Below are 27636 nucleotides of genomic sequence, written 5' to 3'. Positions count from 1 at the left end.
TCTAAAGTAGACAGCTACTCACAGAGAGTGTCCCGGCGCATTTAGGTATGCCCCAAGAGATAAAAGCCATAATTCACCGCTAACCTCTGAACAAAAATGTCAATTCCCTTTTAAATGTAGCTTTTTCAGGTATCCATTTGAGGTGATCAGGGAGTTTGTTCCACAGATTCGCTGCTATAACCGTGGAAGAAGCGCCTGCCCTCCGCAATTTCCGAAAGCGTGGTGAGATGATAAAACCAACTGAGCGTGATCGCAGCAGTCTCCCAGGGCAGTAAGCCTTGATGCGGTCCCTTAAGTACCTAGCTCCCATGTTGTTGAGGGCTTGATGTGTTAGGGACAGAGCTTTATACCTAATTCACTGATGAACTGGCAGCCAGTGCAGTTTCGCTTGGTATACTGAGACCGACGAGTGTTAGAAGTGAGTGTGCTATGAGTCAGGAGTACAAGTGGCTGTGTGTGGAGTCAGTAGTGTCTGTGCTTGAAGTCAGCAGTGACAGTGACTTTGCAGGGAGACAATGAGCTGATGGAGTCAGGAATGCTTTTGGCTTGGCATCAGGAGTGATTATTGAGTTGTGAGTTAGGAGTGCCCTGGCTGAGCAGGGAGACAAGAGTGTCTGTGTTTGAAGTCGGCAGTGGTAGTGACTTGGCTTTGAGACAGGCAAGCTGTTTAGGAGTCAGGAGTACATGTGGCTTGTCGTCAACCGCGCCAGTGGCTGTGCTGGAGTCTGGAGTACCGGTGGCTGCACTTTGGGCCTAATTGTGAATGGCTTGTTAAATTCTGTCCCATGTATAAAGAGATTTAAGCAGCGATGGCCCCTCTATTAAGGCGGAGGAGTGACACACACTCCCACCACCACCGTTAAATAAAACGGGTTTTAATTCCTTATTATTATCATTTTATTTTAATCCCCCTGGACCCACCCCCAGGACTCTGATGAGTCTTGGTGCAGGTCCAGGGGGAGGACACTGCTGGTGGGGGAGTGGTGGGCACTGTTACAGTGTGCACGACGGTTTGGCCGGCTGTCTCAGGCCGGCCAACCCTCATGCGCACTGAAGCGCTCTCCAGCCCCAGCTGCGTTGCTGGGACTGGAGAGAGCAGGCCAATCCTGACGCTGCTTTAACGCAGCATCAGGATTGGCTGCAATGCAGTCGGGGAGCCTGTGCTCAGAAGGAGACTGGAAGAGCGCAATGCGGGGGCGGCAGCACGTTCAGATAAGTTATTTTATTTTATTTTTTTGAGCCTAAACCCCTCCCCCCCCACCACCACCACGCTCCTCTGGCCCACCTTGCCACTTTGGCAAGGGACGGGCCACTACTTGGTTTAAGCACAGGACGGAATTACAAGTTTGGTTTTATGTAAGGCATTGCTTTATGTAATGTTAAATAACCCAAAATTCATTGCATTTCCGCATGTCAAACCTGCCAAAATTTAACAGGGGAATGGATGCAGATTTTGGTGCGTTAAACGCCAAAATCCGCATTGTATTCCACATAAACTCATAATAGATGTTATTTACCACAACCGATAAATAACCTTCGTATATTTATATCAGGGGTGATAAATAGCCCTCAACTCGTAAATCCCCAGGAATCGGGAGCGCCTGTCCATGAGTTCACAGAGCGGGTGTTCGCGTCTAATGGGACTTGTTTCGGGCCTCCTGCTTGCTCCAGTGACACGGGAAGGGAGGGGTTAGGAGTGGCGGAAGAGCAGATTTCCCTCTGAGCTGCAGCTTGGACGGACATGCCGCGCGGCGCAGAGTTCCTCGCGCTGCACGCACGGCTCGCGAGCAGTTTCTCTGAACTCGAGGGATGAGAGGGTCTTCTCTCTGCCAAGGTAAGTCCACGCTCTCATAACTGCGAGGTTAGGGAAGACTTCTCTTAGCGAGGCTTTTGGATTTTGCAGATATGTTATCTAGTGGCTCGGGGGGCGTCTGAGGTGATTGGTGGATGGGTTGGGAGCGTGGTATCTAGGGCTCACCTGTGTTTGCCTTCTCTGTCTCTCTACGCGCACCTCCATGTACGTGCTACTGAACTTTATACACAACACTGGTGTTGTGTGTGTGTGTGTGTGTTTTTTTTTAGTACTTTTAGCTCATTTTGAAACAAACTAAAACCGTGACTCACAGAATGCTAGCTATCATTTGTCAAATAATAATCTGGCAGTGGGAAAGGAAGTTCAGTTTACTTAGAACTATTTATAAACCTGGTGACATGCGATTGTGCAGACTTCTGTGTAATTTTAAAGTAAAGTGAGAGCGTTAGACATTGACTTGGAGAACTGAGCTGCCAACTGTCCCAATGTCCTTTGCGAGGCCATCGGTCGGTCCTAGGTTTATAGCCAGCATCGCTAAGAATACTGGGACTTGTAGTTTCACTTTCTCGTTTCTATGTGTGCGGGGAGTTCGACATGCGAAAACGCCAGGTCTAAGAAGCAGGTCACACACAGCAAAGATGATGGTTAAGTCAGCATCTTCACTTCGTCATCGTGGTCACTTGACTAGTATTGGAGCAGCCCAATCCCACAGTTGCTCTCTCTCCGCCCCCCCCACCCCACCCCACTTTCCCCTTACCCAAAAACTCTTCGGGGAATCCGGTGCTCTCTATACAGCCTCTGAATTTAACATCTATCTCAGCTCAGGTTATTGGAGACCTTGTTGCAAATATAAAACAAAATCAAGGAGGCACTCGTTGCCACACCCACCTACCCCTCACCAAGCCTCCGTCTGCGGCGGTCTGTGCTCCTGGTAATCAAGCCCTGCTCTTGTGGCTCTGGTGGGAGGTCGGTCAGTCCCGGGCCTCGTGGAGCTGTTTTTAGCAGTGTGTATTTTGGTGTATTTTTGGTCTCTGCCAGCCCTGCTTTTGGAACTAGAATTAGCGCCTATCTGTCGCAGCGAGGCGCCCTGTGTTTAGGCAGGGCGTGTGTGCGGTGGATTGTGGGCCGCGGAGGTCAGGGGAGGGAGGCGGCATTGGGGGGAGAGGCGCCCCATGGAGTGGGGCGTGAGGGGAGACTTGAGATTGTGTACTTCAGGAGGAGGGCATGTGTCTGTGATACGAGGGTGCCCTGCCCACTGATTAATCATTGACTGCGCCGGAAAGGGGCACGGTGCCAGGGAATGGGCAACTACACTCCTTTGATCCTCAATAGATAGAAATAAATAATCTGTTTTTGTCATTCAAACCTCTCTTCAGTCGCGTCCCCACCCCCTCTAAGCTGCAGTTGCGTGCCCTCCCTGTCCCCTGTTGACCCCCTACCACCACGTCTCCATTAGTGCTGCTTCAGTCCGCATTAACAGGCCCGTGAGAACAGAAGCCCTTCTGACTGGTGCATCATGAAACTTCTGTATAGGTCACGCTGGGCCGGTGACCTCTGCCCCCTCACCTGACCAGGCGCCCTTATTGCATAAATCTAGGATCAAATGCAGACAGTCTCTGCCTGGGGCAGGCGCTCAGCTGATCCCAGCCTCGCAGCACTCACTTGTTGCGCCCAGCTAGTGTTATTCTGTGAAAACAAACATTCGGTGAAAACAAATCAAGCGCCTGTGTGAGATGTAACCCAGCTGCTGTGAACTCAACAATGTATTTAACTCCTCTTCAACAGACCCGACCGCTCCTAAGCAATGGCTGGCGGGGGACGGTGCTCATCACCAAATGAAGCTGTCTATTAGTGGATGGTGGTCGGTGCCCGGTGATTTATGTAGGCTGAAGAAACCACTTGGCGATCAACTGCGACCATGGACCAGTAAAGCTGGCCACCCATGTCAGGGCCAGTGGAATTATGCGTGAGGGTTTACTCAATTACGCGACAAGTAAAGGATGTTCCCTCATTATTTTTGCACGTTAACACACTCTAGTCAAATGTTTCACCTCTTTAAAACCAGTTTGACACCTAAATACAGCAATAAGCAGCAGAAAGATGACCAGTCAACCTATGCGTCGGGTCTTGCACTGCGCAGAAACATGTTGCCACATTTTTAGTAACTTTTGATCCGTTTGAGCTAGGAACAATTTTTTGTTGTACTTTTAAATCTGCAAACTGCAAATTAGGCAGCAGATGAGGGATTATGTTGGTACATGCAGGGCTTTAATTGGGATGAAAAAATGGAGGGTCTCTCAAATGGTCGTGGTCAATGTAATTAAGGGCGTGGCTTAGAAACAGGTAAGCTAAAAATCTGTGTTTAGCACAGTGTGCCGCCCGACTTGTATTTTGGTGTTCCTGGCTGTCATTGCGTCCAGATATGATACAAGTCGCATCATACCTACAAGTCAGGACTGTTGGCTTTGTCATTGGTTACTAGTTGCATAAGATAAATAAGCAGCAACTATGGCTTGTTTATAATATTGACAACACTTCCACATAAATCCCTGGTGACACCACGACAATGTTGCTGCTCCTTAGTTTCAAAAAGAGACGGGAAATCCAGAGAGAAAATGACTCTCTAAAGCCTAGGTACTCAAAGTACAGCCCGCGGGCCATTTGCGGCCCGGCAGACCTTTAGATGTGGCCCTGTGTGGAAAACAGCAGACGCAGTCAGCAGCCATTGTTCTGCCTGTTGTTCATTCATCGGAACCGCATTCATAGTAAAAACATTTTTAAAAAGCACTGGCATTGCCAATAGGTCTCACCTTTGGGACCTTTTAGTGTTTAGCCATGCAGCAAATGAACACACAGATGGAAGGACACTGAAAAAACATATATAAAAAATATGCTAAAAAAAGAAGAAAAAAAGTGAACAAATATATATCTACTCTCGAAGACCCACAGACTTACAGGAGGCAAGAGGTCTGCCTTTTGTGTTGTAATGAAAGCCTTCACGTGTATTGTGATGCATTGTGTTCATGGTTGTATAAGCATCTGTGCGAAAAATGAATTTTAATGTGGTTGACTGCATTTTAAGAAATTAGACCACAGCAGAAGATCCTCTAAGGGTGAGGGTTATGGAACAGCCGCAGCTCTCTTTGGAAGCTGGCTTGTTTCGGTCCAGGAGGCTGCTGGAAACCACAGTTTTCCAACAGGCCTTCAAATAAGCTCTTTGTCAACATGGGAACGATTAAAGAATGTCTAACCTAAGGTCATTCTTTGTACTGGACTAGACTCAGACTCCCTTGAATTCTGAACATCCCAGAGTGTTGTATGTTCAGCGCTTGGAAGTGGCCTATGTGAGTTGTAGTAGCTAGCACTGTTCAGAACTCCTCAATAAAAGTTCAACCATTGTCCATTTGAGGCATAAGAATGAAGCAGATTTAAATGCCTATTTATCTCCTGTTGCTTTTTTATGTGTGTGTGTGTGTGTGTGTGTGTGAAAACAAGGCATTTTTAATAATGTTTACTATATACAGTACATTTGCTAAACACCGGCGGGGTCACCCTCTCACATGGAGCAGCAGTCCTGCCTCAGTTTACCATGGTAGTTGGTGTTCCATATATTCACAATTCAGTTATTTTGCAAATCAGTTTACTTGCATTTCAATTGGTTTAGTAAGTCAGGTAGTCCCGAGTCAGTACAGGAGTTCCCTCGTACATCTTTCATGGCCTTTGCCACTCACCTGAGAAGAGAATGACTGGCGTTGCTCATATGCTGGATGTGTATTACTGCAGTGAAATGACAACTGAAGCATGATGACATTGTTTACCTTTTTAAGTTAAAAAATAATAATTTATTGGATAACAAAGTAAAACATAATAGCAAATGGAATACAATATACAAGTATAGGATAATGCAAAAAAAAATCATATATGAGAAAGAAACAAAAAAGAGGAAGGGGTAGGAGGGGAGGAAGAAGGAGCTATCAAATGGTATAACAGAACTTTGTATTCAGAATGTAATAATTGAGCTATAAGAATTCCTCTAATAAAAAACTTATGAAATAACAAGATATAAAACAGTGTATATCAATAATTACTATTAACTTCAAGGCGGTTTGGATACTTCATTGCAAGGAGTATGTATAGGTAAGAATTGAGCAGATAAATTCAGGAAATTAGTAATGGGTAACCATAATAAGTCCCGTTTTAATAGCAAGCGTAATTGGGTGGACATAAGCCCTGTCTGATCTGTGATTGTAACGTACACCAGGCCTGGAAAGAAACATTCGAAGCATTTTTCCATGACTTGGTGATTTGTGGAACGCTACAGCTAAGAGTAAATCAACAATCGATGCATTAATAGTGGAGGAGGACCATATCTCTGAAATGCTACCTAGAAAAATGTGGGGAAAAGAAAAGGGGAAATGTGAAGAGAAAATTGTATTAATTTGTTGCCAAACTCTGACCCAGAAAGCATGAATAGATGGACAAGTAAATAACATATGTTTAAGATCTGCTACCAAGGCCGAACAGGACCAGCAGGTAGAGGGGATAGAAAGATCAATTTTATGTAATTTGGCTGGAGTGATCAAAAGTCCATTATATACAAAAAAGTTTGAGTCGTATTTGCTGCCCTAGAAAACTTCCTTATTTTGGTCCAAATTTTGTTCCAAATTATAGAAAAGATTCATCCAAGTCCGATTCCCAGTCACATTCTTCTTTAGATTTATACCTATCTCCTGTTGCTTTTGATACCAACATTTTTGTAAACACGCCGAGTGTTTTATGACATAGTAGCTGCAGTGCATGGGAATAAAATCATACACCCAGGATCACATTGTGCGATTGAATATGTAGTTAACCCAAGCACTCAACCTGAGACGGCCGGATCACCACACTATGGCCAATAAAAGGCGTGCCCAAAATCACCCAGCAGCCCCAAGAGCATGAGAAAGTGTATCCTCGACCCACTTTCATGTTCTCAGACAAACCGTGGTTATCTGTGACTTATGCACGTTGAACATGGATGAACATCGTTTTTGGCCACGCATTTGCCCAAGGGCTTGACCCACGGATCGGTACCAGCCGTGTACTCGCTCTGCAATGCATCCTTGAAGTGTAAATATTTCCGCATCCAGTTTTATTCTACTGCTTAATGACTCTGTGTAAGACACACAATTGATGGACGGAATGCAGAACAAATCATAACATTCACCCCCCGTCAAGAGATCTGACTGTGTGTCATCAAATACTGGAAGCTGCGTTCCTAGCGAATGTATTTACATTTTGTTAAAACGAGTCAAAAAGTCGGAGTAAAGTGCAGAGTGCTGCACAATACAACGTAATGGTGTGGATATGTAATACTCATCGTAAATGCTATGATGGCCCTGCAGGGTCGCTCGCCTCACCCTCCCTTAAGTCTCGCTGGCATTACTGCCCATCACTAAATTTCAGATATGTTATTTAAGGTACTTCCACTTCATTCTTTCGAGATGCTTAGTAAGTGAACACAGATGCAAAATACATGCATGCGTTGCTGTGTGTAAAGGGTAGTATGTAGTTTGTGGCTGTCTTGAAATGCCCCCTTGGCCTCTGTAATGTTCTGTGGTCCGGTGGCGCTTGCGCCGGCACGAGGGTCATTAGTCTTTCCGCGATTGTCAAATAAAGCTCCCGATAAAAAAAAAAAAAAAAAAAAAAAAACTAGGGAGACACTGCTGACCGCCGGGGGATCGATGGAAACAAAGGGCAGATTAATAGAAAACCGCGGCCTCTTTCGCAGTCATGAAATCATAAACAAATCATTAAAAAGCCGGCAACGCAATGGTGACACTGATGGATGGATGCAGTCCCTTTACGCTTGCTTCATACATTGTTCGCCCGCATTAGCGTAACGGCATGTGTGAACACTGTGTATAAACTACACAGCGGAATAAAGTAATTTATGGGCCCTATAAATACGCCCTTGTTTAGCTACTCTGTTAAAGGGGCCGGGGGTGCCAGGGGTAAAATAAGCACGCACTTGAAAAAAGAAATACAAATATAGTGCCGCGTTGTTACCTTACGGTTTTGTCATGATGTTCAAGAATTTTTTTTTTGTTTTCTTTCATTGTTACTATGTTGTTGCCGTTATGGTGTCTAGCTTTTACTTTTGTAATTTTTGTTACTGGGTCTTAAAGCTCAGCTTACGGCACTATCATTGTACATTATAAATAAAAAGAAACTAAACGCTGAACCATTTGTTGCCTAAGAGACAAACTACCAGTTCCCAGTCAGAAACCTGACATATTTAAATGACTTTTAGAACAAGGAGGCATTGCAGCTGCTCGCTCCCGCAGGCACAACGCCATGAGATGCGAGGAATGCAGCTGCAGCATCCCGCGAGTGGTGTGCACGTTGTAAGAATGCGGCCGTGAAAGTGAAAGCGACGAAAACCAAGCTTTGAAATGTGACCCGAAGCAGATGCCACACTGCGTGCCTCTGCTCGTAACCGCAAGGTCTAGGCCGTAGGCGTCAACATTCTAAGAAAAGGTGGGACAAAAACCCACCTTTGCCCAATTGCATGCTGTCTTTCTTAGAAAGACGCACGCAAAGGCCAATAGGCTGTCAGCAACAAAAAAATACATGCACGAGCGTGTGGTCACACTCGGAAGTCCTTACTAAAGCCTCGCTGAGCAGCGCATGCTCGCTGGCTCAGGCGAGACCTAAAAAGGCAATCAAAAAAGCATGCTTAAGAAATTAGTGATTCGCCTCCTCACATGTGCCCCCTCCCCTTCTTGCTCAGTGACGTGAGATGCAGGGGCTCTAAGAAGGGGTGAAAATATAATAAAGCCTCGTTAACAAGTGAATGGTCTTTTAACGACCTGTGAAGTACTCGGGTGCGGCTGGCAGCTCAAACTGTCTGTGTGTTTGCCCGGGTAGCTGTCTCAGCCCGGGCTGACACACACAAGGGGGGGGCGGGCTGAAGCTCTTTGAGCCATATGGATGTTGCGCGCCTGACATGCAGGTTGCTGGCTTTAATTTCCAGTCCAGCATAGACCTCAGCACCAGCCACTGCGGGGGGGGGGGGGGGGGGAAATACTGCTGTGGTGCAGATCTTCAACCTCAGTAACCAAACAGCTGTAGTCACCGCCATGAAGGCGGTCCATTAGCAACATCAGTCAGTCATATCCGTGCCTTTTCAGCAGCACCAATCTGTGTAAGTTTTGAAGACTCCCAAGGTAAAGGCATGCTTTTTATCCATGTTAGCACGCTATGCCTGTCCAAGAGTTCTCCCTCCTTCACCTCCCATAGGGCACATGTAAGGATAATGCCTTCTGAACAAGACAGCTGAAGTTTAAGCTATGAGCCTCCCTGGTACCGAACCAGTTCCCCCTCCTTAGAGCTGACGGGCCTCTGTTAACATTCCTAGTTACTGTATGATGCACGCTGTGATTCTGCCTTGTTCTTCAAACAGGTCTCTCAGAGATGTGGTGCGGGTGCGGAGCATGGTGTTAACGGAGGGATCTCAGATGCTCAGTGACATTCAGTGTGATTATATGCAATGTGTCTGTAACGTCACTGAGTTCCCGCTTTACACAATGAGTAGGAATGCGTCCAAGTGTGACGCAGTGACTTGTGCCCCAGTGAGGGCGAAGTAGACTAATAATTGATTCCCGTCCCAGCTGTAGATTGGGGGCAACCATGAACTAATTAATTAAATGAATGGACTTATATTTATACAACTCGACCAGCAACCAGACTGCACTTTTGGCCCCGAGAAAACGTTTGTGAGTACCCATGCTCTAAAGGATCACCACATGCACATGATGTACCTGCTGTCACTGCAGTCCGGAAAAAAAAGAACGGACTGCCTGTGCCAGGGCACAAAACCGAGCCCGATAGAGACCCGTTTTGAAGCCCCCTTAAAAAAACTGCGGGTGCCCAGGCCCGGCCCACTTAAAGCTTTGGGTACATGCGGCAAATACATACTTATGCGTAAAACGCAGCAGCCGCAACATTGCATAAGTCCAGTGGTCCTCCCAATGTTGACCTTTTTTGTTGGAGGAGCTACAGTGAGTGCCCAGCTGTGAGCCCTTGTGACGTGTGAGGGATGGTGACCAACGGTGATGTATGAGGGCCAGCACCCTGTGGTGAGCGATGGTGACCATTACTGATGTATACGAAACCGTGTCCAGTGGTGAGGGATGGTGATAACTGGTAATATGAGCGACGATACCCAGTGGTGAGGGATGGAGTCTTTTGGTGATGTATAAAGGATAGAGTCCAATGGTGTGGGATGGTGACCACAGATAACTGAGGTATGGTACCATATGGAAAGGAATTATCTATTGGTGGTGTATGAGCAATTTTGACCATCAAAGAGAGATGGTAAACCTGATTAGGGACAGTGACCAGCGGAGAGACGTGGTGTACAGTATTAGGACCAGTGACCATAGGGAGATAGGTGGTGTAAATGAATAGACATATTGACCATTAGAACCCCCTTTTGTGGGGGTTGGGGGGAGGCGAGGAGCAGGCAGGGGCTACTGGGCCTCGCCCATGGGAGTTGAGCTTGCCCGCCTCTGTTGTCCGGAGACCCGTCCTGCTATAGCTCTGCAAACTTGGGAGTGTGAGCATTTGCGTGTAGGTAGTGTGGGGGTGCTCGAGCTCAGAGCTCAACAACCAATCAACAGATAAAAAGAAGTTAATGTCCATCCCAGTGTTTATCTTTGTAAGAAAGTACTTTAATAACCAGGTCAGTCATTATTACACACTACAGTTCTCATCATCAACTTGTCAGTTTTTCTGGTCTCTGTAGTTGGGAAGTGCTGCACCTACCCTAGTCCCTCTCGGTTCTACCTCTCCCAGGCTCACTCACTCGCCGGCCACTGGGCTCCCCCTCTCTAAGGTCACTTCAGGAGTTCCTCGAAGAAGGCTCACATGTAGTTTCACCCACTCTCAAATGTATACGTGGGCTCAGTCTCAAGTCTTTGCAGTCTTATCCTGGAACGTTTTAGTGCCGCTCAGCACTCCAATGGTGCACAGGCACTCGGGGGGGCCCTGGCACACTGGCAGCCTACAGTTGAGCTTATTCGGCACTGGGTACAGAGCCGCCTCCATAGCGCCTGTTCTGCCTTTACTTTGCTGCTGTGCCATGGAGACCCGCAGCCCTGCCATGATCAGGGCCAGACTGAGAACAGCAACCAGCCCTGGCTGACTGCTGCTCGACCGGCCCTGGGGGGGGGGAGGTGCTAGAAAAAAGCACAGCTCCCACTTTTGTTACAGGGGGCCGATATTGCAGCATTGCTGCAAAACCGTCCCTTGGTGACAAAACTGGCTCCCATGGCCAGAAAACCAGTTCACGCCCCTCTGGCCTACCGGGGAAATGCCCAGTGCCTGCTACGGCCCGTCCGGCCCTGGACATGATTTCAGCCCCAGTAAGACTGTCAGTAAGTGGCAGCTGTGGCCCATGCCAGGGCCATCTGGACAGCAGTTCTTGCTCTAGACATTGCCTTCAGTGCTTCCGTCAATGTAGCTCTGCCAGTGTCTTTGGCATCTTGGCAGTTGCTGCCCCACATGGTCCAGACAGTGGTTTTGCAGATAGATTCACAGGCCGTTCAGAACAAAGTGGGGTTGTTTGGATCCCAACCAAACCGGAGATGTGGATCCACTGTCTCAAACTGTAGAACCAGTTAGGGTTGGTTCATCTTTAAGGTGTCCTTTCAAAGCTGTTCTCCTCACACAGCCTTTGAGTGATGCAGTGTAGTCTCAAGCCTGCTGCACCCACAACAGCGGCACAAAGGGGTGTGAAGCTTCCGCACCCCGCTGTCATCAGTCCAACGGATGAAGTAATCAGGCAAGCCTCACCTAAAGTCTTCCTTACTTTTCACATAAAATTCGGCATCCAGCCCCACACCCCTACCACTCACCAAATGGCAGTGATCAGGAACACTGCTCAGCAGTCCCTTGCCAACCAAAGACTCGCAGATCATCCAAAGAGACCGGTCTCCACTCTCTTCACTCAAGGGTCTAAGTTCCCTCCCCGCAGTGAGCGATACACTCCCTCTGTCCAGGGGGAAGAGTCCTCACCCTCCATTTTGTGCTAGGCCAGACCAGGAGCATCCAGAATAAATCCATTACTGTGGCTCACCCACAAATCATACATGTAACACATAGGCTACACACACTAACAAGCTTAACATGCATGAAGGATGTTAACACAAAAGATTGGGCAGGCACGTACAAGCAGAACTTTGCATGTGTTGACCAGACGGCATCCTCTCTAGTGATCCAGATGAAGGTGTGTTCACCCCACTGATCTTTAAAACGTGGTATGCCTACACTGCTGCTGTATATTTACTATAGCCACTGAATGGGACTGTCACCATTTGTTGTAAATTAGAGCATGCTAGGTACACCTCTCCAGGTCACAGAACAAGTCCAGAACCTCTCACGGCAAGGAACAGGCCTAGGCCTCCGAGCACACCCTTGGAGATGGCAGGGCCGAAATAAAAACGTAAGGATACCAGATACACACAGTTGTGCACTCATGGCGGGCAAACGCACATGTTCACCATGCAGGGTACATTCCTGTCCCAACAGTGGCCACTGGGAGAGAAAGGTGTGCATGATTAATGACCGTGACTGTTGGAAGAGAGTTGCTGTACATAAATATGGGCATTGAACATAAGCAGGAGATACTACCCCAGGTGACGCACAATGTGGTGACTGTCAGTCACTTTGGTGCGCGACATTGACTCCCATTGGTGCAGCTCAACTATAGCTGTCAATTTTCCCAGGTGCATGCATGACTAGCTGCTACAGTCAGGCTTTCTCTTTGCACTCTTGAACTTTTAGTCCTGGTTTTATAATGGGATAAACAAAACCACAAGTCCCCGAATGCAAAGAGAAAACCTGGACTGGAGAAGCAACTCACCGTGGACCTGGGAAGGTTTGCAGGTCGGAGGCCCATTACCACCAGAACTCTGTATCCAGCGGCCAAACAAGTGAAATGTGAATGGTTTGGGACCAAAAGACAGAAAGGGAGATTCCCTGATATGAACATATGTTGGAGACAAAATGCCGTGTTTATACAGAAAATGATAATTTGCAGTGCGGGGATTCTGTAAACACATACAGGATCATTAAGACTGGTGACCGTGCTTTAACCAACCGTGTGAGGTTAGAAGTCAGTATGCCTCCGCTCCCAGGGGGGCCACGGCCCCTGCTGGAGGGGCGCAGATCACAGCTCTCAGGAAGACTGTCGCCGGCAGTTTTCCTGCCCTAGCTGCTTTAGAGACTGCAGGAAGGCTCCCAGCCCTTCCTTCCCATGCCTCACTCCATTCAATTTGTGCCTACACAGAATTCTCCAGAACATCCTGCTTGTGAAGGGTCATCCGGGGTAGGGCGGCGAGAAGGCCTTGGGAGCGGGAGTGCTGCTGGAACAGAAATACCAAACTCCGAAACGTCTAGTGGCGAGCACCTTCATAGTGTGTGTGTTGGGGGGTTGGCTGTGGCAGAAGCTGAGAAAATCCTCCACTCTCCCAGCTAGAAGGACCCTGGGGCTTTGGGACTGGTGGTAGCAAGGGACAGAACGTGCATTTATTTGCAGGAACCCCTGAAAGGCGGGGCATGGGGTCCTGCCCCCAGAAGCCCCTCAGAGGCCTGCCTCTCACCCTCCGAGGCATGCCGCAGTGCCTCACAGGTTGAATCCTTCTCAGTGTAGCTCGATGTGTCAGGCAGCCCATTGAGGAGTATCAGAAGTGGAAAGTCAGATCCACTTCAAAGGAGAATCCAAATAGACCAGGGAGGGGAGTGTAAAACATCTTCTTTATTTAGCTTTCGACTCCATTCTATTTAAAAGCTGCAGGCTGAGCAGAAATCCGTGCAGATGTTCTTAGGCTCTGCTCCTTGGAGTGGAATTGGGTAGATGCCCCTGAGCAGCCTCCACCCCCCCCCCTTCCTTCCCCACGCCCTCCAATCAGCCTCCGTGGACTGGGCTAGACTGCAAGTCACCCTCACCTGAAGTATTCCTGCGGTCCTCTTTAGTCCCTAAAAGCTTGATGAAGCTTCGTTTATCTCGCATTACTTTGTGTGCCTCCAGCGCCCACTCCAGACCTGGTCAGTCTTCGTGCATGCATTTGCAAGGGAAATGAACGACCAAAAACACAGCACGGGTGCCCTGCACGTTCTGAGTACAACCCAAACCAGAACTTTAAGCTCACTTTGGAGTGTAAAAAGATAACGCAGTAACTAATGGAGAACAAGTTTACCTTCGAAAGTAGTTAATAAATATGACATTAGAACAGAAATATTAAGAGAAGGTTCTTTTATGTTGCTGTGAGCAGGGTATATAATTTATCTATATTTAGCACTAAAAAGGTCAACATCTGCAACTGTTGCATAAGACTCCACTTATAGGTGTTCTATAAAAGAAATTCATGAATCTGATGCTTGTAATACAGAGACCACCAAAACCGTTTATGATAGCCGAGCGAGATCATGTATCTACTCCAATGCCATAGCCACGGGTTCAAATCCTTATTGAACCACTCAGATTTTCATCCATCGGAAGTTGACAGAATGAGTACCAGTGACTTACAAAACAATTAATTAATTTGTCAGTAGTACCAACAGATGTACTCGGGGTGAATGTGCACTACTCAAATATGCCTGACATCCTCCACAAATTGCCACTACAGCAAAAGTGCAATGTCCCTCTGCAAAATATTTCCTTGATGATTTAACTTTGTCTCCAATGGGTGGACACTATGCATATATACACATGGTCTCTTGTTTTAAGCAAAAGTTGATATTTAGCTGCACGCACAATGATGTCTATTTGCACCCTCTCCACCACATGCTTATGCACAGCAGCACTTGCCACACCTTGCTTTCATCATATGGTTCTAAACTCATACACCTCACTCAAGTAGTCCACTATAGAAACATTTGACACTAAAACAACCTAAGCTTTTGGTACAAAAAGCAAGTATACGGGGAATATGGGAAATGTCCGGTGCCTCAGTTATTTAAACTGGAAAGGTTTGATTGATTTCTGAAAGACCAGATCATTTTTGATTAATCTAAAGGAGAACTGAGGATCATTCCAAAACATTGGGTCCTCAAAGCAGAATGACCACCACCCACTGCAAGGTTTATTTATCCGGAAACCAGAAGAAGACTATGATCCAAGATGGCATTTTATTGTAGTAGATTTTATGAGTAAGCCAGAGGGTCTTAAACCTGATTCTTTGGTCCAAGGACAGCCTGTGAAGCCTACACTTTCAAAACATCCCATGATCCCTTTTGGTTAGTTTATTAGAACAGTCTTACCTCATAATTCTGGATTTTCTGGGGCCTAGCACTCTGGGCTGCTGGGGGGCCTGTTAGATTTGAAATGTTATTTCCTTGATGTACATGTTGACACCGCCCCTTTCTGCGATGCTCTAGCCCTGTTTCGGCTTAAGTTAGCACGCATGACGTTCTCTTTATTGATGCCATCTTGTGTTACTGTTAAGATCGAGTGTCTGTCTCAGAAATACTTGCCTCGGCAGAGAAGCTGGCCTGTGCCACCACCCTGTGCACTCAAGGTTGAGGCTTCACTGCACTAGTGAATGTATTGTTCATTGCTACATGCTTTTACTGTTAAAAACACTCGTTCTCATACCTTTCAACGGTAGAGAGCCACTGAGTGGCCTTGGGACTGTAATATCATGTTCTTTGCCCAGTGACAATGTTCATCTTGTGTGCCCTCTTTGTTCAACCTGGCCGGAGTTGGAAAATTCCAGTTAGGGCGGGAACCTGAAGGTGTTTGGATTGTATAACTGGTTCTGTCATGCCTAAGGAGGGCAGACCCCTCGGCAGTCCCCCACAGAGACTGATCAGATTGGACTCCGCTGCAGCGTATTAGAATAAACTAACTGGTTTGCATTCTCTACTGCCTGATCGACACTTCATTTATTGGGAAGGCATATAGGTGGTTGTGAGTAACCCGAGTGACCCGTAGCGGGTCACTTCCTTCAGTCCTTAATTCAGGGAATGAAAGTTGCCAACCTTGCTCTAAAGCATGAGGATAACCGTAGCACAAGAATGACTAGCAAGGTATGGTAGAATTTTCCTATGTGTCTTCAGTAACACAAAACAGGGGTTAGCAACTGAGGAAATGTAAGAGGCGAAGGAATGGATTTTCATTGAGATTCACACTAATTGATTTGACCTCTGCCACAGGGATTGGTGGGTCACCCATGGAACAACCCATGGTTGCGCTGGCGAAGTTTCTCTACTGAGAAGTAGGAGCTCTGGCTTTTTGGTGTTTATGGTTAGAAAGTTGTGGTCCATCCATTGCTGGACAGCGTCCAAACAATCATTAAAGTTGGGTCAAGGATCTGGTGCTTTTTGGTTCAGCTGAACCATGATCTATGTGTCATCTAGATAGGAAAATGGTTTGCATCCAAATGAGTAGGTAAGGTGTAGCAGAGGTTGAATGCAGAGATTAAATTGCTTCAAAGACAAGGAAGAACCTTGCAGCACACCACAGTTAATCACGTCACATGGCAACCAAGAGGTACCCAAGCTCAACAATAGAGAGAGCCCCATCAGTAAGGATCTAAACAAATTGAAGATCATCCTTTCAAAGCAATATTTCAAAGATTTCCCCACGCCTAATGCCACCTCAATCAATCGGGGAATTATAAGCACGCTACTCACCCGTGAGGGTCTCAAGGCGCTGGGGGTCCGCAGATCTGTTTAGCCGAAGAGCCAGGTCTTGAGGGTCTTCCTGAAGGTCGTCAGGGAGGGGGCGTGTCTCATGTCTGCCTGTAGCTCATTCCAGGTCTTGGCTGCACTGTGAGAGTAAGATATTCTGCCTGCTTTGGCTCTGTGGATGCGCTGGGTTTAGGCCAGTGCAAGGTTGGAAGATCGGAGGTTTCTTTTGGGTACGTGGAAAGAGATTCTGTTGTTGAGGTATTTGGGTCAGTTGTTGTGTAGGCATTTGGACGCGTGAGTGAGGATTTTGAAAGTGACTCTTTTCTCCACGGGGAGCCAGTGGAGACTTCATAGGTGTTGACTGATGTATTCGTGTTGGGGGATGCCGAGGACGAGTCTGGCGGCGGTGTTCTGTATTGTCTGGAGTTTGCAGAGTAGGGACTTGTTGATGCCGGCATAGAGTGCATTTCCATAGTCCAGTCTGCTGGTGATGAGTGCGTGGGTGACTTCCTTCCTTGACTCAGGGGGATTCACTTGAAGGTCTTGTGGAGGGTGTTGAAGCAGCTGGAGGTGACAGCGTTGACCTCTCAGTTCATGGTGAGTGATGAGTCGAGTACGATGCTGAGGTTCTTGGCGTTGTCTGAGGGGGTAGGTGGGCTTCCGAGGGTGGTCGGCCACCAGGTGCTGTCCCATGCAGAAGAGGTGGTACCAAGGACGAGGACTTCTGTCTTCTCGGCGTTGAGCTTCAGGCAGCTGTTGGTCATCCAGACTGCAACGTCTTGCATTCCTTTCTAGAAGGTGAGTTTGGCAGTGGTGGGATCCTTGGTGAGGGAGAGGACAAGCGGTGTCGTCGGCGTAGGATACGATGTTGAGTCCATGTTGTTGGATGATGGCTGTGAGGGGGCCATGTAGATTTTGAAGAGGGTGGGGCTCAGTGATGAACCCTGCAGGACTCCGCAGGTGATTTTTGTGGGGTCAGAGAGGAAGGGTGGGAGTCTGATCCTTTGGCTTCTTCTGGTGAGGAATTATCGGATCCAGTCAAGGGCTGTTCCTTGTATGCCTGTGTCGTGTAGTCTGGCGACTAGTGTGCGGTGGGAGACGGTGTCGAAGGCCGCTGAAAGGTCGAGTAGGATGAGGGTTGCGGAGTGGCCTTGGTCCAGGAGGGTGCAGATGTCATCTGTGGCGGCGAGTAGGGCGGGCTCTGTGCTGTGGTTGCTTCGGAATCTGGATTGGGACGGGTCGAGGACGGCGTTCTATTCAATGAATTGTCAGTTTTACTGTTGACTGTTTTCTCTGCAACTTTGGCTGCGAAGGGGAGGAGCAAGATGGGCCAATAGTTCTTGAGGTTGGTGGGGTCAGCTGTGGGCTTCTTGAGCAGGGGTCTGACTAATGCACGCTTCCAGTCATCTGGGAAGGTGCCTGTTTTGAAGGTGGTGTTGATGGTGCATTGTAGTTCGGGTGCGGTGACGGCCACGGCTCTGTGGTAGATGTGAGGGGGACAGGGGTTGGTGGGGGCCCCCGAGTGGATGCTTTTCATGGCCGAGGCAGTGTCTTCGGCCGTGATCGGTGTCCAGTTGGAGATGTTGGGCTGGCTGGTGTTTCTGGGGGGCGGGGGGCCGTATGTGGCGCCTGGGGGATGGTCGATGAAGGTGTCATAGAGGCTTTTGATCTTGAGGTGGAAATAGGTTCCAAGCTTGTCGCAGAGATCTTGAGATGGGGTGATATCTGTGGCTCCGCTGCATGGGTTGTTGAATTCTTGAATGACACTGTAAAGTTCCTTAGAGTTGGCCAGGATTTTGTTGTGGATGAAGTTCCTCTTGGTGGCTCTGATCTGGTTGTGCTAGTCCATCATGTCGTCCTTGTAGGTGGTGTGGTTTTCGGTTGTCTTGGTGTTTCTCCAGTTCTTCTCCAGGCGTCTGCAGGTGCGTCTGGCTTCTTGGAGAGCTGTGGTGAACCAGGCGGCTTTCCTGGGGCGTTGTCTGTCGGGGGTTGCGTAGCGGGGCGAGGTCATCTGCGTAATTGGAGATCCAGGTGTGGAGTTCTCTGGCTGCGTCAGGTGCCCAGGTGTGGTTGTCTCGGGTGAGGGCGGAGTTAAGTTGCTCGTCGGTAACCTTGCTCCAGTTCCTTCGTGGTGGGCGTGGGGCTGGTTTGGGTGCCTTTGGTTTGTTGATGGTGAAGTGTACGCAGTGGTGGTCGGTCCATGGTGGCTGCATTGTGTGGCTGAATTGGATGCTGTTTCCTGCCGCGAAGATGGGGTCGAGGGTGTATCCTGCTCTGTGGGTCGGTGTGTTGATGAGGAGTTTGCTGGTGAGGTTGTCAAGAAGGATAGTGGAGTTTGGGTCGCTGGGGTTGTCGAGGTGGAAGTTCAGGTCTCCAATGAGTATGTAGCCTGTTGAGGCGATGGTGTGGGGTGCGATGAAGTCAGTGATTGTGGTGACAAAGGGTGTTCGTGGGCCTGTAGACGAGGGTTCCTCAGTGTGGCTTTGGGGGTGGTCTGGATCTGGAAGTGCAGGTGTTCGGCGGAGGGGAAGGTTTCGCTGGAGGTGGTGAGGCGGAGCGTGCTCTTGTGGGCGATGGCGGGGCCCCCTCCTGGGTGGTTGGGGGGTTCTTTCCTCTGGATCTTGTATCCATCTGGGATGGCAATGCTGACGTCGGGGGCGGAGGATGCATTGGTCCAGGTCTGTGTGAAGAAGGCGATGTCAGGCGAGAGGGAGTCGAGTAGGTTCGAGATTTCCATGGCATGTTTGTGTACGGAGTGTTAGTTGAGGAGGATGCATTTTAGGGTGTCGGTGGTGTTGGAGGCCGGGGTGACTGTGTGGCTGTGAGGGTCTGGCGGCAGTGGAGGCAGGAGAACTGGCCGTGAGTCGTGTTCGGCGAGGTCTGTTGGCATTCTCGAAGTCTTCCAGGGTTGAGTGTGAGGAGGGTGGTGGTGTCGTAGCGATGGGTAGTCGGAGGTCCAGGGTTCCTGGTGCTGGCCGCAGACGGGCACAGGCGAGCTTGCCTTTGGCACGCCGGCAGCACGCCCGTTGCGCGAGTGCGCAGCAGCTGCCATTAAGTAGGGGAGGTGGGAGGGAGGAGAGGCTGGGAGGCAGGAGCAGGGGAATTCCGGGGGGAGGGGCCGCAGGGGTAGCAGCAGTGAAAGACTAAAGGAACAGGCAGGCATGAGAAAATAAAAACAATGGTGGAATTAGAGCAAGACACAGATGGGCACAATAACAGTGGCACAACAGGGAAAACTTAAGAAAAAAAACGGCTGAGAAATGTTATGGTGGTTGCAGGCAGTCTGGTCCCAGTTGGAGCCGGCAGGAGGCGCAGGAGCGGGCAGCAGCCTCGTACCTCCCAAGGAGGAGTTCCCGGTCTGGAGGCAAGAGACGGCACAGCGGCACTGCGGGAGAGAGTGGACCTAGACCGAGGGTCGGAGGTCTTACCTCCGACAATATCACCCCCTCACAAGACCTTTGCAAAAAGCTCTTGGATTTCTTCAGTAACACAATCACCCAAATATACAGCAACTTCGACCCTCAGCCAGACCACAGCACTATCACATCTCAACTTCCCACCATGGCTGATTGACAAACCCTGACCTCTTGGCCTGTCATCAACCCCATCAAAATCACTGATACCATGAAGACCATCCACTTGGGGCTTCCTCCTTGCCCCCACCACTACTGATCAGTGAAGTACTACCACCCATCCTCAATGCCTCAATCAGCTCAGCCACATACCCAGACACCTGGAAACATTCAACCATCATGCCCCTGCTCAAACAACCATCCACTAACCCATACTTCAGCTACAGCCCATTCACCCTCCTACCATACATGACAAAGGTCTTAGAGAAACTAACCGACCCATACCTCAGCAACAAGCATCTGTTCGTTATCCAATAGGTGTTCTTCTTTTAGAACCATGCACAGTTGTTCATCTCCCAGCTTTTCTAAAAATGTTCCTAAGCCTGGTAGAAGTGGTATCGGAGAGATTTTTTTTTCTTACCTCTGACTCCAAATTACATTTTTGTCAGTAGTGTGCTGAATGTAACTTGCTTGTATGAGGCCTGAACCATTCCAAAGATGTAAAGTGAGTTTCAACAGTTCAGTGATATTTCCTGCCAGTGCATGAGCAAGGGATTGGAGCACATCTGGATAAGGGGGGGGGGGGGGGAAGGGGAAGGGTCATCTGGGGGAACCCAAGTTAACAGAGGATTAGATGCACTTTATCCTCTGCTCGCAACCTGAAGGTGGACCAGAGTAAATGAGGGTCTACCTGTAGCACAGGGTACAGCTTTTGCTCTACTGCATGATCCTTTCACCCTGAAGAGAAATCCTATTGAAATACAGTTTCATCAGTAAACCATGTGCAAACATTTCAAAGAATTAAGTTGTAGATGAGTTATTGTTCATGCACCGTAACAAATATTTTCACAGCTATTACCACTAGTTTGTTTTGTAGCTGCTACTATTCATGAGTATCTATTCTTTGCTCTGGCGGAACTATATATACTCACATCTTGTGCTTGGTTTCTGTGCATTGTGTTGTTTTACACGCAGCACCTTTTCAAACAGGGATTGCATTTAAGATTTTCTGAGGCACTAAGCATATCAAAATCAAGAATATTTGAGGTTAACTGGAACTGTGCGTTACCACCTACTACCAGGATGTACATTTTCTGCATTCTATGGATTTGCGAGCCTGGTCATGAGGTACCTTGTCCCCAACAGCAAAACAATTATCTCTTGAATTAACATCCCATCCTACGAAAACTGTAAATGTATTGTATACTGATAAAAGCCGGGTTATCCCAAATATCTTGAAAAGATGTTTACACCCTATTCAACTGCCCTCAATATGATTTTAAATCCCATTTTGCTAGTGATTGTCCCAGACGTTGAAGCACAAAATTATGCATCAAATTGAGTATTCAAATCAAACATTTAACAGTGGCAGGTGACCCTAACAATAATTGTGACTAACTTTGATGATGGCTTCGCCCCAACCCCTCAAAATATTACCCCCTCCCCCCCCCCCCAAAAGCTTGGGCCCAGATGCGCCCCTGCCCCCCAGGGTCTGAAAATGAAGATAATTGCACTGACAGAGAAAAACTCCCTCCCACTGCCTCCTCTTGAACCGCACATATACATCCCCCCCCCCCCCCCCGATGAATTGACCCCATCACCTGATGAATTGTTCACCCCAAAATGATTTGCGGTACTTGTGATTACTTCATACCTTAATAAAGTGAGTAAAAGAAATAATGCAAGAACAATATATATGGATTATGACATTTCCTTTTAAGAAATCATTTGACAATGTATGCTTATAATGGAATGCAGCACATTAGCATGCTTCCATAAACCCTCTGAATAGTAGTTTTATTTTTTTCAAACGTAATTATAGAACATGCCAGTTTCAAAAAGCTTATGATTTGCCTTTCAGTTCCTAGAACTTTGTGGGTTGAAATACAGTTCCCAGAAGCCTTTGGATAGTAGTACAGTTCCCAGAAGCCTTTGCAGTAATTCTGATCATTCTTTGTTTATTTTTTTAGCGTACCAGTGAAATATCTCTGCACGTGAGGTTAATGGCCTGGACACAGTTTGAATCGGCTACACAGCAGGATCCAGAGCACCCTTTCCACCTGTAGGTCTCTGGACCTGGAGTGCTCCTTTCGCACCACATCTTGCCCCTTTCAGTGGGACTGGCTGCTCTGGAACTGGACCGGCGACGACAGCAGAGGTCAGACATTGGAAGAGTCAGGCCAAAGAACCAAGAGGATACCGCTAAATCGCTATATTGTCCGGAGACCACAGCATCAAGGAGAGCAGTGATGTGAGGATATTGCAAAAGAGCAGGTGATGCACAGCGTCCCATCCTATGTGCAAGCCACTTCCCCATACTAGCACCTGCAATTAAAGGAGCATGACACGCGTGCTACACCGGTCTATGTAAGAGAGTCCTCACCTGATCGCAAACAGTTCAAAGAAGTGAGAGGCATCACTCGAGTGAAGACGAAATCTTGCGTCCCCCAAGAATTGAGACAACTGTTCTGTCTCTCAGTCCGAAGACTGTACCACGTACAAGCCCTAGCTCCCCCACAAGACTGCCTGCAGTGCCGCAGTTAATGCAAGATGGGCTATCACCATGTAGACTGACCTCCAGCTTTCTTCAGATCTCCTGTTTCTTCAAATCCTTTAATTACATCGCCCCAGGCGGCAGATTTTCACGTCCATTGGAAGTCCTTAAGCAACATCATGGTCTTCAAGAACAAGCTTCAATCCACCCTGCGACCCTCTCCACTTCATTCCGATCTTCTTAAGAAGGACTGGGATTAAGCCTGCGGATACAAAGCCACCTGGTGCGACAGCGGGTGTCAGTACTACATGAAACACATATCATGAGAAGCACCACTACTGCATCATGAATGGTGAACGTAAAAGAGGACTCGCCATGAAGACCTCGCTGCATCCATGAGTCCAGGGTTTCCCCAGTCAGACCAGGGCTCCTGTGCTTCTCCAGAATTGTATAAGAAACCCCCAAATTTGTCTTCTGCTCAGGGATACCCTCTTTCCTCTGTTTCACTTCACATAGGCAGTTGGAGCCCAAGGACTGGTAGCCATGCTGAGGACAGCCCCTCTTCCAGGCTCAAGTTCTCCCCTTGGACTGTTGAACAGGGGGCCGGAATATCTGCGCAGACAGCTAGATGGTGGGAGCGGAGCCCGGAGCCCCAGTGCCGTGGAGCGCCTGGAAGCCGACAAGGCCAAGTATGTAAAAACGCAGCAGGTGATCGACAGCAGGCAGGACCCAGCCTTGGCCACTACACCATCCTGCAGCCGGAAACTACTCTCTGTATGGTCTGAACCAGGACCACACTGTGCCACAAGCCCTTCTAAGGCCACATCTTCACGACTAGGTGCTGTGGTGCGGCGAAGCAGTGGGCGGCGCCAGCTGAGGCCGGACTCCCTCATCATGTACCGACAGCAGCGGGACTGCAAGTCTGTGAACAAGGAGAATGCCAGAGGCCTCAGCCTGGTGCGGAGGCTCTTCCAGAGTCCCATGAGGGAAAGAAGTGACGCCCTGGTGGACACTTCCTCTCAGTCAACCCCCATTAATTGGATTCTGATGGATAGGGCCGAAGCATCGTCTCCCATCGCATCTTGCGGCAGCCCAAGGGCCCAAAGGGTGGCTCCCCCATTCCTCGACATGGACTTTCCAACTCCACAGTCTCCAGCTCTCACTCCACGGTTCACAAACTCTGAACATTATTGTGTCCGATCTCCACATCCTAGGGGTCGCTCTCATTCATCTCTGCACTCCAAGCATCTGTCTTCCCAACCAGAAGCACTTGAAGGTTCTCGGTGTGTGAATCCCCAGGAGCGGCCCCTCAGCCCCTCAGAGGAGGACCATTTTTTTAATGCCTGTGGCATGGATGAGCCAGATCTTCTCAGGAAGGATAACATGTCCCCTTTGCTGGAGCAAGATGGAACTAGTTCAATAAGCAGCTGGGAGTCCAAGCATAGTGTCTGTTCTCGAGACAGTGCTTTGGAAGAGACCTCATCAGCAGAGGAGGGGCCGCTTGGCCGGCCCCGAACACCAGTCTCAATCATTGAGAGGAATGCACGAGTCATCCGATGGCTCTATAGTTGCCAGAAAGCCCAGTCCGTAAGCCAGAAGTCCATAAAGGAAGAATCCCCCAAAAATGAATATATCAGGCCTGAGTCCACAAAGAGAGAGTCCACCGTGTGACAAGAGACCAACTGCTTCTCATAGAGAACTGACTCAGCCCATCCTCAATTGTAGCTCCTACTTGGTATGAGAACAGAAATGCAACATCTACAGCAAACACTGAAAAGATCCTCCAGGTCTCAAGTACTAATGGCAGGCCACCCAGTGAGAAGGGACTCGCCTCCTTAGTGTGGCTGCAGGGCCGCGGACCAGATGGAGGCTTCCTAGGCAAAGGCTGAGAGAGGCAAGTCCTTTCTACAAAGACACAGCACAATGTGTGAACACAGACCTACTGCTATCTGCTAGACATCAAGATATGAGACAAATGTGTGAGTCTACAGAGTGAATCAATAGTGAGTCCTCTTCCAAACCAGAGAGACGTGCTCCACCAACAAGACTGTGAAGGCTACCAAACATGCCCTCTCTTTTAATGATACTGTAGTAAATAAACTCTTGCTTCAGTTCGATTACATTGTGTGAAACAAGTATCCAATCCTTCTAATGTTACACTGTTTTATTTCATGTTTTTCGAAGGACAAATATTGAGTGAGCTATCTAAGGCAATTCCTGCTTCTTCCCTGTGTGTGATCCCTGGAGCTGCTCCATCCTTCTTAAAGCCTAGACTGGGCTCGTGTATTTTTTTTCAAGATTACATTTTTGAGTAGTTAGGGTTGAGACTGCCACCCAGCCGATCACCTGGACTGTACCCTGCCTTACTGCTATCTCTTTGGCATCTTTCTTTCCCCTTTCTCTGTCCCCTCACCTACTGTCCTGCACCTTCCATGCCTTCCTCCCACCCGATCCTTTTCCCTCTCCATACCTTCAGTATTTCTCTTGTTGCCTCCTCTAGCACTATGCATATCCCCCACCATATGTTGACATGTATATTTCCACTTCAACACCACCCGTCCTAAGCAAACAGGCTTAAGGTGCACGAGGTTTGGGATATACCCAGCTGAACAAGTCAAAAGACACAGCAACACTTCTATCCAAAAACCATACACGTTGGGAGAGTGTCTAGGCTAGGAAATGCAAGGTAGCTGCAGTACAAAAAGGATGAAAAAATGTATTTGTATTTCCAGCCTGGCCTAGGTGCACATGCAAAAAATCTTACATGAGACAACAACTACCCAGTTAATTTCTACTGCAGGATTTGTGACGTGGGGACAAGACAACACGGTTTTTAGTTAATGCGGAGGCAACGCATTTTTAGTAGACTTGTTGTTGCCCTGTATTACTGAGAAGATCTCGGAGAAGACCAGTGTGCCAACCGTGCCACTTGGAAAAAGTGAAGACCAGTCCCAGATGTTTGGCAGATCTGTCTCACCAAGTGATCTTTGTCCATTCAACTCCATTTCCAATTTGTGTTACCCATGCTGCCTCTGGGCAGTGTTTCAGGCCACAGCGAGGTCTTATTCTCGCCCGAGGTACCATACATGTGATCTCTAGCGTTGTTTGTTTTCCTGCCCTGGTTGTGTCGCCCAATAAGCAATGCATTGCTCTGTCTGTATAGCCTGGTGGCCTTTATATGGCCATAGTGGTGTCCACAGGTGCAGGCATGCGCTAGCTCCTTTCCCTGAGGCTCAGTGTTGCTCTAGCGTGCTTCCGGAAGGTTCTATACTGCTTTACCCATGCCTCCCAGTAAGCTCTGTCTTACTCCTACTGTATCTCTGGTGGCATCTCTGTTTGGGGTCATTAATGTGGTTGAACAAGGTTGCACTGGAGATGCATTTCTACCATGGGTCCTTAATGCATTTCTACCATGGGTCCTTAATGGGATTAAAACCTGCTGGGCTGAGGTTGCCCCCATTTCAAGGGTGTAGATACAGAAGTTGAAGAGGTGGGCCGAGGTTGCACCCTTTTCAAGGGTATAAATACAGAAGTTGAAGAGGTGGGCCGAGGTTGCACCCCTTTCAAGGGTATAGATACAGAAGTTGAAGAGATGGGCCGAGGTTGCACCTCCTTTCAAGGGTATGGATACAGAAGTTGAAGAGGTGGGCCGAGGTTGCACGCCTTTCAAGGGTGTAGATACAGACGTTGAAGAGGTGGGCTGAGGTTGCACCCCTTTCAAGGATATGGATACAGAAGTTGAAGAGGTGGGCCGAGGTTGCACCCCTTTCAAGGGTATACATACAGAAGTTGAAGAGGTGGGCTGAGGTTGCACCCCTTTCAAGGGTATTGATACAGAGGTTGAACAGGTGGTACGAGGTTGTATCACAACCTCAGGATATTACTTGCTGCACGGGGCTGGGCCGAATGAGATCACTGCCCCTGGTCCAACAGGACTATGCTGCATGGCCCTACTTAGCTCATGGTTGCTTAGCAGGGCTTTGCTAAGATTGTGAGAATGTCTTGAGTCGTTTGATTGTTCAAAGGGGTTAGTCTAAGGCTACACCACCATTTTCAATGTCTTGTCGTTAATGATTTCTTAATATTGTTATCGAGACTGAAGATTGCTGGCAGGAGGTTGCAGCTCTGTATTGGGTCATTCATGATGCTCTCCGTGCCGGCCTCCTTCTTGTGTCGTCATTGAGAGTGAACATTGCCGAGTTGAGGTTGGACTCTATTGCAGGTCATTCATGAGGCTAGGCTGGGCAGGGCCGGCCTGACGTCGTGCCTCTGTCTTGGCTCATACACGAGGGAGAGCAGTGGTTGGCTGCGGTTGCTTTCCGCCCCCCGTGTGCTGAAGTGAATGAGCGCCATCTGTGTCCCCCTCGCCCTGGCTGTCACTGCCCCATCTCGTCTTGCCCCTCTGTCGTGTTCTTCGGACCTGCCTACCGCTGTCTGCCCCTCCTCTGCCTTTTGAGGAATGCTGCAGCTGCTTCAAAACATTGGGAAGAAACTGGACTCCTGTCGGTTCCCCGTGAGCCAGAGGTCAAAGGCCAAGGTGCCTCCTGAAATCCAAATCTTCCCTGGTGGTGTCCAGTGTCTTGTAAGGCTTCACTTTCGCCCCCTCCCCTCGGGATTCTTCGCGGTGCCCTCTCACCATTTTCAGTGTGTACTCCATTGTATATGCTCAGTGTGGCTCTCCTTGTCTCTCCAGCCTTTATACCTCCTCTCTCTCCCTTTCCATGCCCGCCCCCCCTCTGGTGTGACCCGCTCTGCTCAGTTCCCCGTCTCACTCTCTCTCCTGCTTGTTTCCCTCCTCTCCCATCTCTCACTGACTCACCCTGTTTTTGGCTCTCAAATACTGCGCTCCTCCCAACTCCCCACTTCTTCCTTCCATCGTCTGCTCCTTTTCCATTCTTTCTACCTCCCCCTCTCTCTTTTTCTTCTCCCGCCTCCCGTTGCCCCCGCCTCCCCGTTTCCTGAAACTTCTGCCGCAGATGTCGTTCAAGAAAGATGATGCACTCGGTGTATTTTTATTCACCCTCAATGTGTTTACATTATCTGTTCACAATTGTCAATAAAATGTATGTTATGTTTTTAAA

At 48.5% G+C, this 27636-nt stretch overlaps 1 protein-coding gene across 2 annotated transcripts; it reads left to right on the top strand.

The window, feature by feature from the left end:
• Positions 1-1577: 1577 nt before the first annotated feature.
• FAM110D (family with sequence similarity 110 member D) lies at positions 1578-27636 on the top strand. 2 transcript variants are annotated; one of them, XR_014979885.1, is made up of 3 exons: positions 1578-1834; positions 22032-26209; positions 26363-27636. XR_014979885.1 is itself a non-coding variant. In XM_085647781.1 (2 exons), exon 2 carries the CDS (start codon positions 23099-23101, stop codon positions 24224-24226), a length of 1128 nt encoding a protein of 375 aa, XP_085503907.1. In that variant the 5' UTR covers positions 1578-1834; positions 22032-23098; the 3' UTR covers positions 24227-27636. The 2 variants fall into 2 exon arrangements, 1 of the variants encoding a protein (XP_085503907.1); XM_085647781.1 differs by having other exon boundaries at positions 22032-27636.

This window comes from Triturus cristatus, chromosome 3_2 (assembly GCF_964204655.1).
Source record: "Triturus cristatus chromosome 3_2, aTriCri1.1, whole genome shotgun sequence".
Lineage (NCBI taxonomy): Eukaryota > Metazoa > Chordata > Amphibia > Caudata > Salamandridae > Triturus > Triturus cristatus.
This window is presented reverse-complemented; position numbering and strand designations above follow the sequence as displayed.

Coding starts and splice junctions, on each gene's coding strand:
- FAM110D (XM_085647781.1), top strand. CDS start 23,099: ATGCTGAGGACAGCCCCTCTTCCAGGCTCAAGTTCTCCCCTTGGACTG.